This window comes from Phoca vitulina, unplaced genomic scaffold (assembly GCF_004348235.1).
Source record: "Phoca vitulina isolate PV1807 unplaced genomic scaffold, GSC_HSeal_1.0 scaffold21, whole genome shotgun sequence".
Taxonomy (NCBI): Eukaryota; Metazoa; Chordata; class Mammalia; order Carnivora; family Phocidae; genus Phoca; species Phoca vitulina.
The window spans coordinates 25,455,402-25,471,124 of NW_022589724.1; the positions used below are offsets into that span (position 1 = coordinate 25,455,402).

The 15,723-nt window shown below is 45.0% G+C and overlaps 1 protein-coding gene across 8 annotated transcripts in view; it reads left to right on the forward strand.

Annotated features, from left to right (window-relative positions):
- The window catches only part of GARNL3 (GTPase activating Rap/RanGAP domain like 3), a 143,461-nt gene that overhangs the window by 21,924 nt on the left and 105,814 nt on the right, over nucleotides 1-15,723 (forward strand). For 5 of the 8 annotated variants that reach the window (XM_032418943.1, XM_032418946.1, XM_032418947.1 and 2 more), the window contains exon 3: nucleotides 15,588-15,657. In XM_032418943.1, coding sequence (XP_032274834.1) covers nucleotides 15,588-15,657 — 70 coding nt within the window. Of the gene's footprint in view, nucleotides 1-14,468; nucleotides 14,627-14,670; nucleotides 14,882-15,091; nucleotides 15,517-15,587; nucleotides 15,658-15,723 lie in introns of those variants that run through there. The other 3 variants (XM_032418949.1, XM_032418950.1, XM_032418945.1) reach the window with 3 other exon arrangements.

Here is a 15,723-nt window from a genome sequence, read left to right on the forward strand (position 1 = left end):
ATGCAACCGAAAATTTGCAGAGGGAACTGCAGTCTGACAACTGAATGTGATAATCAGACGGCTGTGGAGCACCTTTGAGAATACTGCGATTTCCCTTGGGAAGGGAAGGCAGGAGGCCGAGTGCGAGACTCTGCAATCCTCACTTCTCCCAATTCATAACCTTGTTTCAGGACCATGAACAACCCGAAATGAGGTAAAATTTCTTCCGAGACGTGTTGAGTACGTTAGGGAAAAACTAAGGAAAGCTATTAGAAAGATGGTTTTTGGGACCATTCTGCCTTAAATGGACGTCAGCCAGAAGGGGAAGGAAGAAAGTTTGAAAAGTTTTTAATCCCCTCTGAATTACCTGCTAATTCTCTTTTACTATGATTCATGAAAATATCCTACCAAAAAGTTGGATTTCTTACAACGGGTAATTCAAACTTCATTTCCCTCGCTAGGTGAATTGGCAGTGGTTTACTTTTTGATCTTTTGAGGAAAGTTGGCATGTATTTGAAAGAGTTTGTCTTCAAGGCATTATACAAATATAAGGCAGTTTTGTTACTTAGACATTTTTAAAACAGCTTCCAAAACCCTTGAAAGACCTAGTTTGTTCCTGAGTGAAGGGCCACTTAAGCTTAAAAGACAGTGCTAGAAAGTAAGCTTTTTGGTTTACAGTTGGGGGAAATTCTGTTCCCCTGTCTTCTTGTTTCCATGGAAAAACTCCTGCTCCACTTGCATGGAGGAAAGAGGTTGAACCGATAACTTGTCCCTCTCTCCTTGCCCCTCTCACTCTTGGGATTTGGTTGTCCACAGAGCTTGTGTGTTATCTCCTCTCTTGTTTCCATTTGGAAAAACACATCTGAGTCCTCTAGAGGCAGGCATGGAGGCCCGTCTGCCTTGGTCTCCCCTGTTGGAGCTCAGCGGTCCTGAGACAGCACATCCCCTGGCAACCATCCAGGCAAGTATCCTACAAATGGCCTGTTCCACTTTCGAAACTGGAGGGATGGGGGAATAATAAGAAGGCCATTTGGTTGTCAGGCTCAACCACATTTGCCAGTGAGACTCTGACAGTAAGGAAGTTGATATTTTGATTTCCATTTGCCTGACTCCTGTCACTAATTCTTAACCGATTCCAAACACAGAGAAGAGAGGGTTCTGATTTACTGATAAGCTCCCACAGCTCCCATGGTTGTGAGACAGGCAAGGATTTGTGGGGGTCTGGTTTGGTTTGCTTTGTTTGTGTTTCCTGTCTTGTTCTTCCCTATCTTAGCAGAGCACCTGGCATGTAGAAAGTGGTCACTAAATATTTGTTGGGTGTTAGGTGAAGGGTGATAGAGCAGAGGTGCCAGCTAGGAGGCTTCTTTCTGCAATGATGAGGGTCTGAGCTAACACAGAGAACATGGAAATGGAGAAGAGAGGAGTAGTGAGGGAATGAAGGACATTGTGGAATTCTACACACGCCCACAGGTGCAAAATGGTAGACAAGCCTAGGCATTGCAGCAGTATTAACAATAGCAAAAGATTAAAAACCATTACCTAGGGAGTTGGTTAAATATGATGCATCCACTCAGTGGAATACTTTGTGGCCATAAGAAAGAATACAGGAGCTTTTTGGGTACCGATTTGGAAAGATCTCCAAGATACAGTGAATGAAAAAAAGAACAAAAACAAGGAGTAGAATTGTGTATAGCATGCTACCATTTGTGTGGGAAAAAAGGAAAAGGGAACTTGCATTTTTCTTTGTCAATGGCTAAACGTCTCTGGGAGGAATACAAGAGGAAATGGGGAACTGAGGGGGCAAGAGAAAAGGAGGCTTTCCCTGTACAACCTTCTAGGTTCTGTGGGTTTTGAACCAAGTAAGGGTGTTCTCTCTTCAAAGAATAAAATACAAATACACAGATACAAACATACAACTTTCAAAAGCAATGCTGTGCAGGCAGCAGGAATAGCACCGGGCAACCCACCCGATGCTGGCTGTGGGCGGAGACATGGGTGATTGCCCTGAACCTTGTACCTGGAGTGGCTAATGGGGGAAAAGGTGGCAGTTTGCTGAGCCACACACAGGAGTCGGTGTGAGTGTGGTCCGGGGCTGCACAGGGGTCCGTGGAACTAGGACCCACCCTTAGAAGTCCGAGTTTGCAATTGGAGAGAAAGTTCCAAATTGGACCTTTGGTCTGGGGAGTTGTTAGCTTAGAGGTGATATTTGAAGGCACAGGAGCAGTGAGGTCCCCAGGGAGGGAGGTGGCCTGAATCAAAAGGAGAGGATCTTCACCGATTAAGCTAGGCATGGAGTTAAAAATTGCATTTCTGCTTCGTGTGATCTGAGAACCAGGAGGAGTATGGTCTCACTCTGCCAGGACCTCCTGGCCCTTTCCCGGGAACTGAAGCTGCCTGTGCCCTACTCACCATGGGAGCTCAACAGCCCCTGGAGAATAATAGCTAAAAGCAATCAGGTTTCCTAAGGAGGTTATGCCATTGCTAAGAATTGTATTCCTCTGACTATTCGAGTTTTCTATTCTTTCAAATTTTGTAGTCCTCAAGGGCCAGCAACCCATTTTTGGTGCTCACCTCATCTCAAAGTACCAGAACACTATAAGGACACACTATAAATAGTGACTAGATAGTATTATTCTTTTAAATCGTTGCTCTTACAGAGCAGAAGGAAATGCTTTAGGCTGCCCTGCCCTAAATTCACCTAGCTATCACTCATTTTTATAAGTCCCATTTTGGCCTCGGAAGCAGACTTGTTTTCTTGTCATCTTCTATAGTGATAAATGTTCTTATTAAAATACTTTGCCTCCTACATTTCTTTAAGTTTGGTTTATCTATTTCTTTGCTTTCTTTAAAGCTCTTTCTCACTCTTGGCTTCATAGTCTCATTTTCTTAGACTATCTCAGAATCAGAGTAGCTTAGTGAAGTCAACATTTTAGAGAGCCCTTCAGAAATATAGTTTGGCCTTAAAAGCACAAAGTAAGCTGCTTTTCTTCCGCTACATGGTCTGAATGTGCCTGCAGGAAAACTGTGCACAGATAAGCGTGGAGTGGATCTAAATTGGTGCAGAAAATTAGAAAGAGAATACAGAGATCATTTAAAATGTAGCCTGGGCCTCCCCCCTCCCCTCTCCCAGGTCCCCTCAAGGTAAAATTCAGTCAGTTCCAGAGCATTTATTTCTATGCTTGAGACTAAGAATTTTTCACATATGGGTATGGGCTATGAAGGAGATCAAAATATTCCACCCCAAAATATGCTACTTGGCATAAAGATTAGTTTGAGCTGAAGGCAATGGGGAAAAAACACACAGGAAGAACTCTCTGCCTTAAAAGCAGGGCATAAATTTCCTTTTGTAAAGGTGCCCCCTCACTTCTCCCAAACCTAGAGGAAGAGAACAACCTTTACTGCCAGAGACAGTGAAGGAAGGAATACAATTCTTAGCAATGGCATAACCTCCTTAGGAAACCTGATTGCTTTTAGCTATTATTCTCCAGGGGCTGTTGAGCTCCGTGGTGAGTAGGGCACAGGCAGCTTCAGTTTCCGGGAAAGGACCAGGAGGTCCTGGCAGAGTGAGACCATACTCCTCCTGATTCTCAGATCACACGAAGCATCAAGATGGGTCTGCAAAAATAAGCCTTACTAAATAACTTTTATCTGCCATTAGTTTTGCCCATGTATTTATCTTACCACGATTTACCACTCCTAGAAGAGCCTCAAATCCTTCTTTTGATTAGTCCCTTCTCCACAGTTTATTGCCCTTTGTTAAAAGGGTATATAAACCCCTGAGTCTAGCTGCTTTTTTGGGGTTTGCTCCTCTGCAGAGCCCTTGTGCATGTAAAATTAAAAATTAAACTTGTATGCCTTGACTTCTGTTGATCTACCTTTTTGTTTGGTTAATTCGCGGGCCTCAGTTTCCGAACCTAAGAGAGTAGAGGAAAAATTTTTCCTCCCCAACAGCTATGTTCCTAAAGTGTGAAAATTTCAGATTTCAACAAATTCTAGCTTGTCACAAAGAGACTTTTTTTTCTTTGGGTTGTTCTTCAAGCATACACACACATCTTTCTAATGAGAGGCATGGAGCACAACTTCTGTTTATTCAAATAGTTACTGTGCTCAAATTAGAAATCATGCTAAGTGCTTCTTCATATGTATTTTCTCATTAAACCCAACAGCCCTATGAGGAAGGTACCATAGTTATCAGTATTTGTTGAATTAATTCATTATTCAAGCCCCATTTTACAGTTGTAGAGCTGAGGACTCATGAAGGAGTGATCAAGCAGTGAATTAATGGTGGACTAGACAGGGCTAAGTAAATATAGGCAACACTTATACACATATAATTTCCCTGTACATATAGATATTTATTTAAGTTTAAGGCCAGGGTTCTATGTTTTCTCCGTATGACATTTTTAAAGAATTTTTTTGTGCTATAATTTACATGCAATAAACTGCAAGGATCTGACCCACTTTTTTTTTCACCTGATCCACTTTTTAATGTTACAGCACCAGTCACTTGCACTTAATTGTATCACCTGCTTATTGAAATACACCAACTACCAGGCATAGGAAATGTGAACCTCATGAACTGATGGCTAGTGAATGAGGTCACAATTCTTCCATTGTGATGGCTTCCATAGCATTTGCTTTGTTTGCTCATATTACTGACATCGTATTAATCTCTGAAATGAATTTTTCTGATATTAACCTGAGGCAACATTTACAGTATTCTTATGTCTGACTCAAAACAAATTTCGTGAATATGCGATCTAATGGAGCTCACTTCCAGCAGCAGCTGATAGTGAAATTGAGAGCACATGGGGGTGCTCTCAGGCCTGATCCTAGAGAAAGTTATGAAGCAGCCTCTGTGTTCACCCTACCCAGTCTAGCTCACCCTACCCTCCTGTGTTACCCCTGGCCCCTTGTAAAGAAGAAAAGCCCTGGGGACATGACGGTTCTCCTCAGATCTTTGAAGGGCTTTCCTATAGAAGTGACCTTAACTTGTTTTATATGGCCCCAAAGAGTGAGCTGGCTTGTTTTCATTCATTCATTCATTCATTCATTCATTCATACACAACCCCACTAAGAGCTAGCTGACTCTGTGACAGGTATTATGTTAGGTTCTAAGGATTTTGCATTAAGCAAAACCAAGGGAGATCCTGCCAGTGTGAAGTTTATACTCTAGCGGGAGAGGCAGGTGTTAATCCAACCCCTTCTTTGGAATTTCTAATCTGGGGGCAGAGGGCGGGTCAGGAAGAAGGAGTTTGGAGAGTGCATTCCAGGTCCTAAGATGAGTAGCCCGGAAGCTGCTCATGAGCTGAAGGAAAAGGAAGAAAGGCAGAGTGGCTGAAATGCTCAGAGGGAGCAGGCCCGACCCCACAGTGGTGGGGGTGGGGGGTGGTATGTGATGGTAAAGAAATTCAAGAAGAATGAAAGGGTGAAGATGTAGAACCAGCTGGTGGAAATCCAGGTGTGGTGGACTTTAATTCACTCTGGGAGAAAATGGCTTAATAGCCAGAATGGAGGGCCTTGGGGCATACTGTGTTTGTGATCACTAATGGTGTGTAAGTACAGACTGGGTAGCTCTTTTTCAAGTATCTGATAGAGAATACACAATCACAGATAATAGGTTGGACCCCAGATGGTCCCTAAGTCTGTGGAGCTGGAAGTCTCTGGAAGTCTCTTCTACCCTAAGATTGTATGATGAGACAGGAAGACTGACGAGGACATTGTTGGCATTCAGAATCTTCTGGGTCTGGGATTCAGACCACAGAGACCTGTCAGACGGAGGGACTGGGCTGGCTGAGGATGGGTGTTGATCACCCACGGTGGCTGAGGACTGACCATAGAGCTCGGGAGGGAGAAGTCAACAGTGATTCATTCCATAGCTTGGAGACTATGAAAATAATTGAGTGCTGGCAGAAGTGAGAAACCACATTGTTGGATCAGTTTCGGAAAAACCACACTGACCTCCTGGCACTTCTGGGAGAAGTAGGAAAGGTAACTGAGCATATGTCAAGCCCAGAGGTGTAAATTTGGGACTTGTCAGCAATACTGATGCCATAAAAGTGCACAAGTCCTTCAAAAGACGGACTTCAGGGAGCACTTCACATTTGGGAACAAAAAGAGAAAGAATGAGCCAGTGAAAGAGGCAGAGGTGACTGGTTCTATGGGGTTCTGTAGAGGATGCCTTCCCTGGGCATCCAGTGGGTAGGAAGTGGGTCTGCCAGCATTTCTCAGGTCACCTTTGGAATTTATTTTGGTTAAAAATACAGGTGCTTAGATCCCACTCCTGAAGATTCTGATCGAGGAGGTTTGGGGTAGGGACTGGGCATCTGTATATTTAGATGAAATTTTTTTAAGCAAACTCAAACTTTTGCAGAGGACAACAGGAGACTGTCTTTGTGGTGTTGTGTTGGTGAAGGATTTCTTAAGTCAGAAAAACAAAGACCAGAAAGGAAAAGATTGAAAATGTTTACATTAGAATTTTAAAATTTCTTCATGATAAAAGATACCAGGAGCAGATTTTTAAAAGAAAAACCACTGTTTTGAAGATGATATCTGTGATTTGTTAACCAAAAAGGGGTGGTATTCAGAACATACCGATAATTCTTACAAATCAATTAGGAAAAGACCAACAACCTACAGAAAGGGAGTGGGTAAAGAAGCAGGAATAGGCAAATCCTAGAAAAGGTAGCCCATTTGGCCAATAAGCAAAAGAAGAGTGTTATCAGGGGAGTGCAGATTGAAACCACACCTCAGCGAGACACTATTTCATATCCTTCAGACTTGCCAAAACCGATTTCTGACAACACCAAGTGTTAACGAGGATACGGAGCACCCACAATTCCCATGCTGCGGTTGGGAGAGTAAATTGCTACATTCACTTTGGAAAACAAATTTGCAATACGTAGAAAAAATAAAGATGCACATATGACCCAGCAGTTCTACTCCTGGGTATGTCTTCTAGGGACATGATTGCCATCGTACTGAAGGAGAGATGTAAAAGGATTTTGATTACAGCGCTGTTTAAAAACTGGAAACAATTGAAATGTCCAACAGTAGGAGAATAGAAGAACAATGGTACAGTAATCCAGAAGGCTACTCTACAGCAGTGTATGTGAATGATTCAGAGCTACAGGTATTAACATGTACAAATCTCAACAACCAATTGTTGTTGAGGACTCATGAGAAGCTAGTTGCAGGAAGACATGCATAGTAATGGTATTTGTGTAAAATTTTAAAACATGCTAAATAATACTGTATATTGTTTATGAATAAGCACACAGTGCAAATATAAAAATATGAGCAGGAAGTATAAACCTAATTATTTAGTGATTATTTTAGGGCAGGGCGAGATGACAGTGGGACCAAAGAGGTACTCAGGGGTTTCAAGTCTGTCTATAATGTTCATTACGTTACTTGTTTTTCTACGTCTTGAAATATTTCATAATAAAACAGACTAGAGAAAAAAATCCAGATGATTCCGATATATAGCTAGGTTTGAGAACCAAGATCTAGAGTCAGTGCTTCTCCAAGTTCAATGTGTATATGAATCCTCAGGGGGTCATGCCATTCTGTTTCATTAGGTCTGAGGTGGGGCCTGAGAGTCTGCATTTCTCACCGGCTCAGGTCCAAGGACCACACTATTCTGAATCGCAAGGGTCAGAATAACCTGGGTGTTCTCTAGGATTCTTGGCACACAGGGTACTAACCCGCTCTGGATAGCATGCTTCCCTTCAGGGTCTGGGTACAACTGGAGGCAGATCTTGTGCATGTCAGTGGAAAAACATTGAGGACCTGGAGAGAGAGACCTTGGAGGGATTTCCCCAAAGAAGCAAAATCTGCAGGTGATCAAGGGAGGTAGGCAGTAACATATGTTATCTGTTCATTTTTTTTTTTCCTTAAACCAGTTTCTGCTTAACACTTTGTGGTCATGCCTGTGTAGGTCTCCTGTGGGCAAATTATCCTCGGAGCTGGAAAGCTCTCCAGTCCCTTTTCTTCGAGGAAAAGGGAAGCTCAGGTCACTGAAGAGTGGGGAAGGGAGAGAGCAGATGCACAGACCTTACATTTGCAGGAATCTTCTTCTAGGTAGTGGTTCCCAGTTTTCTGGATGGTGGGTCTTGAGCTGAGAAAAGCACGACAGACCCCCCTCCCCCAGGCTTCTGCTCTGGGCACCCACACCTGAAGATTGCATATGCTACTCCTGAGGGGATAAAAAGAGGCTGTTTTACAATTTACCATATTTGCTCAACACAGGTGTGCCTTGCTTGCACAATATTTCTGTTCCCGTGAAGTCCTGTGTCCTTGACATTTTCCCACTGAACCGTAAGCACCCCAAGATCCAGGGACCATACATCTCAGGTGTAGCACCTGAGCCCAGTACCTGGTATCTCATACGTGCTCAGGAACTGTTTATTGAATGAGTGAAAGAATTTTGACTCAGATACAGTTTTTTTAATGAAACTTTTTATTTTGAGAGAATCATAAATTCATATGAAGTTGTAAGAAAACAAAGAGAGGGGCGCCTGGCTGGCTCAGTCGGAAGAATGTGCGACTTTTGATCTTGGGGTCGTGAGTTCGATCCCCACCCTGGGCGTAGAGCTTACTTTGAAAGAAGAAATAAAGAAATAACACAGAGAGATGCCAGGTGCCCCCTGCCCAGTTTCCCGCACGGAGGCATCTTGCGTCACTCGTGTACGGTGTCACAGCCAGAAAGTTGTCGCCGATACAGCACACTGGTCCTAGGTTCCTGTTCTACACACAGTCCTGTCACATGTTAGATAAATGGAATCACACAGTGTGTAACCTTTTAGGATTGGCTTTGATTCACACTTTGATTCACGCACCGTAATTCCCTGGAAATATATGTTAGATTTATCAGCAGTTTGCTCTTTTAATTACTGAGCAATACTCCATGGGCTGGATATACCATGGTTTGTTTAACCATTTGCCCCACTTTTTTTTTTTTTTAAGATTTATTTATTTATTTTAGAGAGAGTGTGAACCAGGATAGGGGCAGAGGGAGAGGGAAAGGGAGAGAAGCAGACTCCCTGCTGAGCGCGGAGCCCGACGCAGGGATCAATCCCACACAACCCTGAGATCATGACCTGAGCCAAAATCAAGAGTTGGACGCTTAACCAACCGAGCCACTCAGGCACCCCCTAACCATTTGCCCTTTCAAGGACTTCTAGGATTTTTCCAACCTGGGGCTATTCTGAAGAAAGCTGCTACAAAACATTTGTGTACAGATTTTTGTGACTACCCATTTTCATTTCTCTGGGATAAATGCCCAAGAGTGTGATTATTGGGTCATATGGGTAACTGCGTGTTTAATTTTATAAGACACTGCCAGACTGTTCTCCGAAGAGGCTTAGCTTACCATTTTCCATTCCCACCGAGATGTGTGAGGGGTCTGGCTGCTCCGATCCTCGCCAGCATTTGGTAGGGTGTTTTTTAGCTAGAGAGAGAATTTCAGAGGCACTGGTAGGGATCATTATCGAGAGGAACTTTGCAGGGAATTATCTGGGGAGGCTTGAATTATAATAGAGAACCAGGTGAATTCCAGGGACATGTGTCTTTGTCGGAAACTTAGTGGATACATAACTACTGTGGGAGGAATGCATTCCAGAATGTTGGAGAAAAGAGGATTCAGGTGAGAAAGGTGTCTTAGTGATGGTGAAAGTAACATCAGGTGCACCTAGAGGTTGTCAGAATATCTAATGGTAGCTGAGGGGTGAGGAAGGGGAATGAGAAGGAGGCAGGAGCCCACCTGAGTGTAAGCAGAGCAGAGGTGAGCAGACCTTATCACTTATTCATGATTCATTTATTCAACCAGTAATCACTGAGCAGCCGGCTATGAACTAGGTACTCCGTAAGACACACGAGGCATAGTGATGACCACGACAGATAAGGTCCCTGGAAGTTGGAATAACCAACATTTATTTAGTGGTTACCATGTGTCAGGTGTTGTGCTAAGCACTTTATGGCATCTTTTCATCCTCCCATAGAGACGGATATTATTTTCAGCCTGTGTTACAGATGAGGAAGGAGGCTCAGAGAGGATGAGTAACTTGCCTGAGGTCACAGAGCTGTGTGCCATAGAGCTGAGCTCCAAATCCAGCCCTGTCTGACCACCTTATGGCTGGGGGAACTTGCTAAGAGTAATGCAAACCTAAGATCCTGGTCCAAGGAACACATGATACTGCACCCCAGAACCAGGATAGGGACAGGGAGCTATCTGAAGCAAGAACCAAAGGGCTCTGACTCCCAGGGCTCCTTACACTCTACAGATCTGCCTGCTGAATTCTTCCTTCCTCGTATCTCAACTGTCTTCAGAAGAGGACAGAATTCTTCCGTTTCATCATTGGAAATGACTGTATGATCGCATCTCTGCTTTTTTGGTGTCACTCACCTTCAGGAGAGACAACTGGTCCCTTCTGTGCAATCAGCTGTTCTGGCTCCTGGTGTTAGGAGGCTCAGGCTCTGTCCAGGCCTAAATCTGTAGTCTGGCTCATTGTTTAGCCTCCCTGTTCCTCAAATAGGGGGGTCTCTTCCATCTGTCTCTTTCTATCTGCTGATCAGGAGGGCTGAGGCCTCGTCCTGGAGCTCCTGACATTGAACTCTGCTGTCAGTAGGCTTCCGAAAATCCTCCTGTTGCTTTTCACAAATTCTCTCTGCTGACCCAAGAAGAGTCCCTGCACTTGCTGTTGGCTTTAACTGTTCCAGCAGGGCTGGAAATGACAGGGGCCTGGATTAGTGGGGTCTGGTCGGTCTTCAGGGGGAATCACTAATCTCTAGGTCAGTCCTGTAACGGACCCGTATCACTGAGTATCAGCTTCCTTTCTTTCCTTATTTAGTTTGACCCTTTGGAGGAGGTTGTCCTGTTTTCCGGGAACCTGGTTTGTATACTGGTAATTTTTCGAGCCTCTTTGTGGGGCTGGAAATCTTTGCTCTCATCCCAGGCCTTGCCTAGAGACGTAACATGAAGGTCGTCAGCTCTGTGCATGCTTGCAAGGCGTGATCCAGCATCCTCACACATTAATTTGCTAAAACAGAGTTTATATTTAAAGCCCAGAACACATTGTGTGGGAGTGAGGAACTCGAACTCTCCAGTTCTTTTTTGCACCTGCCTTGTGCTGGTGACATGCTCTTGGGTCCCAAGTATTCTCTAAGTGGGGTCAACTGCTAAGGCAGCGCTTTGAGGGAGGAGACGTCATGCTGAGCTGTGAGGCTGCACTTGGCCCCAAATCTTCTGCTATGGGGGTGTGGTGTCTTATTTAAACCTCTTTAAAAAGTGAGTAATCATTTATGTCGAATGTCCCTTCTCAGGGCTCTAACAACCTGAGAATTCATACCACTAATAAGAACAATAATACAATAGCTAAGACATTGAGTAGTTTTTATGTGACAGAACTTGTGTTTAAAATAAACTTTTATTTGTTCTAATTTATCCTTTCTAACCCTGTTAAGTAGGCGATACTATCAGCCACATCTTATACGGGAGGGACTATTGCCCAGAGAGGTTAAGAACTTAATATGTCAGTGACTGAATCACATACCCGGAAAGACTATATCACACGTCCTCCCGTTAAAACAAACACGGCCTTGTCCCTCCTGATGGAAGTGCTGCAGGATAGCTGACGGGTTTCCCAGGGATTCCAGAATCATCTGGAAGAGCAGTATTTTTCAAAACACTGTCTGTGGACCACTTGCATCAGAATTTCCCCGGCTGCTTGTTAAAGTCGCAGCCGTGCTGAATCACCACCTCTGGGAATAGGGCCAGGGAATCTGCATTTTGAGAAAGCTTCCCCCAGGTTTTCTAATGGACTCAAGTATTTCCATTGGCTTATTAATCTAGTTTATGGGGAGGCCTGAAACCAGCAACAGGGATTTGCGAGGCTCTACAGCAGTAGTCAGGCAAAGTTTTTTCTGTAAAGGGCCGGATAGTAAAGAGCTTGGACTTTGTGGGCCATTCAGTCTCTGTTGCCCCTGCTCAGCACAGCCCCGATGTGATGCAAACGCCCTCACAGACTCCCGGTAACCAAAGGGCATGGCTGCGTTCCAATAAAACTTTGTTTGTAAGAACGGGCGGTGCGGGGGCCCATGGTTTGCTGACCCCTGAGAGTCATCCCAGCCCGCCAGCCCTCTGACCACCCCTTTCTGTGGGAGTTATTCTTCTCCTGTCTGTTAATGACAGAGAGCTGTATCCGTTGAGATAAAATCACCTGTTGTCATAAACTGAATCTTAGTGACATAAAATAATAAAAGTCATTTTTCACTCATGTCACGGGGGATCTTCTCTGTGGTCACATAGGGACCAAGCCTCCTTCTTGTTGGGGCTTCACCCCTGTTGGTCCTCACAGCCCTCTCCAGTCAGCCAGTGGGTGAGGAAAGAGAGCAAGGATTATTCGTGGGAACTTTGTATGGGCTGGGTCTGGAGGAGGTACCCATCATTTCTGCCCACAACAGAACTCTTCCTGTTTGGAGTACAGAAACAGTGATTTCTCAAGCCTGTGAGGCCCTTGGTCTCTAGACTCTCTCTGTTCCCTTCCTTTGTGTGAAACCCGTCCGGTTCTTGCCTGGGCTCGTCTCTTCTTTATAAAAAAAAATTTTGCTAAGGTCAGCCAGGAGGAGCCAGGCACAGCATCACTGCCGTATCCAGCCACTTTCCCTAGAGCTGCAGGCTCAGAAGGCACAGGGCCCCCTTCTATGTAACTGTAGGGATACGTTTTATCACGTATTCTGCCACTGTGTTCCCTAGATCTCCATCTTCCTGGCCGCCAAGATCAGTTTCCTCACTGGCAGCTGCCTGCCTCCCAAGCAGGTGCCGTGTATTTTAGGCTGTTGCTATGGTAGCAATCGCTACCGTATTAGTTTCGGGGGACACGGCAGCTTTAACAGGTAAACCGAAATGCTATGGGATGGACACAACTCAGTGTTGATTTCTTGCTCATGGCATATTCTGATACAGATGTTCTTAGAGGTGTGGCCTTGGTCTCTTTCAGAGACCAGGTTTTTTCCATCTTGTAGCTCTGCCCTCCTGTCAGTCCTCATAGTCCTCTCCACCCTGTTAGCCAAGGGGAAGGAAAGTAGGCGCCTCCCACAGGACGTGCTGGACGTGGTGTTGGCGCTTCAGCCCAGATTCTCTTGGCCAGAGCTCAATCATGTGGCCGCACTGCAAGAGGGGCTAGGAGATGTGGTCTAGTGACAAGCCCAAGAAGAAAGGAGAATAGGTTTTGGCGGGCACATGGCAGGGTCTGCTTCTTGGGCCAGGACTGTCTGATGGACTAATGACCACTGGCTGAGGAGGGAGACTCAACAGGCAGCCTGCCTTGGTGCTCACCAGGGGTGCTCTCAGGCTTGGCAAGTAAGATCCAAACGATGTGCAAATACCTTCATTAACACAACAAACATTTCCTGCATGTCCACTCTGTGCCGAGCAGTAGGCCAGACACCGGGACCCGCAGGAGAGCAAAGTTCCTCTTGGAGCTCTGGGTGACTGCTTTAATCACATCTCCTGTGCTGGGTACCAAGGAGCCCGGGAGCCTGGGGAGCGAGTCGGGGAGGCCGGAGGGTTTTGTAACATGGCGGTTCGAGTGCCTCCTGCAGCCGCAGAAAGGCACCCCATATAGTTCAGCCTGGCTCTCGCCATTAGCAAGCGCTGTCTCCGCAGCGAATTGCATGAAATGTAATTAGAGGGGGAAAAGGGCAACTGAGAGCAGATGTTCTGTTTCTGTATCTCTGGGTTGTTTTCATAGGACACTGCTTTCCTGCTATGAAGCTTCTAAGGATGTGGTTGCCCCAGGATGCAGGGTTGTCATCTTTTTTTGTGTTAGTTTCTGGCTGTTGGCAAAGTTAGAGAGCTGGCACTGTGTCTGAGAATGCCCTCGGTGGTGCTTAGGGCAGCCCGGGGAGGGGCCCAGAGCCCAGCATCCTTGCTCTTCTCATGATGTTGGTCATTTGTGTTAGAAGCTGCTGCCGCTGTTGGTGGTGCGGTGGTGCCCCCCCAAAACCGAAGAGGTGGGCTGAACTGGACAGACAGAGCTTTCGTCACCAGCCATTGGGCATTCACTCTGTACCCCATCTCTGGCCCAGGGCAGAGACGCTTCTGTCCCTGGAGCACACTCTGTTGGTAACCCAGGGCCGCCGGGGAAGGATCCTGAAACTGTTACGTAGGGCGCTGGCAGTATTCTCCAGGAGGGTTTTCAGGACGGGCTAAGAAAACGGGCATAGAGGACATATTTCATGCATTCCGGAATAGGCCATGGAGGGCAGTTTTAAATCTCTTCCAGAGACTTTTTTGAGGGGTAGAAAATCCTGTCTCTGGAAGCAGGACGGTAGCCTGGGAAATATCTGGGGCACACTTCCACACAGTATTCATTAATTTGTTGCACATTTTCTGCTAAGGAAGTGAGGACTACAAAAGGTTAAATTTCTCATATAAGATTAATTCAGCCATCTCTGTGAAATGGTGGAAGCAGAATACCAATAGACCCTCATTTCTCTCATGCTGTCTTGCTTGGAGCCTATCAAAGAGTGTCCTGGCAAAGAGTCAGGTCTGTGGATGCTGAACAGTGAAGTCAGTCTCTCTCTGAGCGTGCCAAGAAGGCTGTAATTTAGAAAATGTAGCTACCTTTTAAGGAAGGATGAAAAGGTACAAAATGCACCTTTCTTTGCATGTTGGATCCCAAATATTTTGGAGCGATTTGTAGGTCCTGTGCAATTTTGTTTTCTACCATTTGGGAGAGTTATTTGCATGACATCTACAAGAACAAAACTTGTTAAAGCTGCTTGCGTTTGTGGGGCTCCAGTGGTTTCAGGAGCACTACTTGGGGTCCTAAATAGACTAACTCATCGATAAGACATGTGTCTTTTGAGTGTGGAACTCTGCATTCAAGATGTAAATGCAGTAAGAGTTTTACCCTTGTTTTAATTGCTCTTCACAATGCGTGTAATTTTTCTTATCTGATTTAAGGGGGGGTGGGGCTGGAGGAAGTGTTAGCTATGTTACATAAACACTAAAGATCCTTGAAGTTAGATTTTTAGATTTTTTGTCAGTGCTGCTCTTTTTTTTTCATACTGTCATATTGTCATAAATGAAAAGGGGTGGGGTGGGGCCTACCAGGATTTGGAAGTTTCTTCCTCCTATTTAAAGTTTCATTTCTGCTCTATAGCATTAAATAATGCTGGTTATTTTTATGTTGAATATTTGGGACAAAGAGCCTCTCTTAAACGAGAGATAATTGCAGGCTTTGTCCCTGGCCTCAAGTTTACTGCAGGGCTTCTCATCCCCTTTGGTTATACAGAAATGAAATTATAAACCACCAGTAGCCTTGGAAATCTCAATCGATTCCAAATGACTAAATATTTAATTCAATCATTGCCTATACTTCCAGGGATGACTCGGGTGTTTTTCTTGTTACTGAGGGCTCCACGAGCGCCGGCTCTGCAATGGCTGCTGGGGACTGTGTGTGTTGCAAGGAGGCTCCCCTGCAGTGAGGAGCCGGGGCAAAGCTTGTCCCACAGCAGCCCTTTTTGCAAATGGTAGTCGATTTTTGCAGAAGGTTTGTGGCCAGATCGCTATGTATAATACTGATGAAGCATTTTTGTTCCAGCTCTGTCTCGGAAGACCTAGGCTGTAGACGTGGGGATTTCAGTAGGAAACATTATGGATCTGTGGAGCTGGTAAGTTTACACTGTCTGTTCAGTGGTAGTGCATTGATTTAGATTTAGAGCATCGCCGAGCTCATC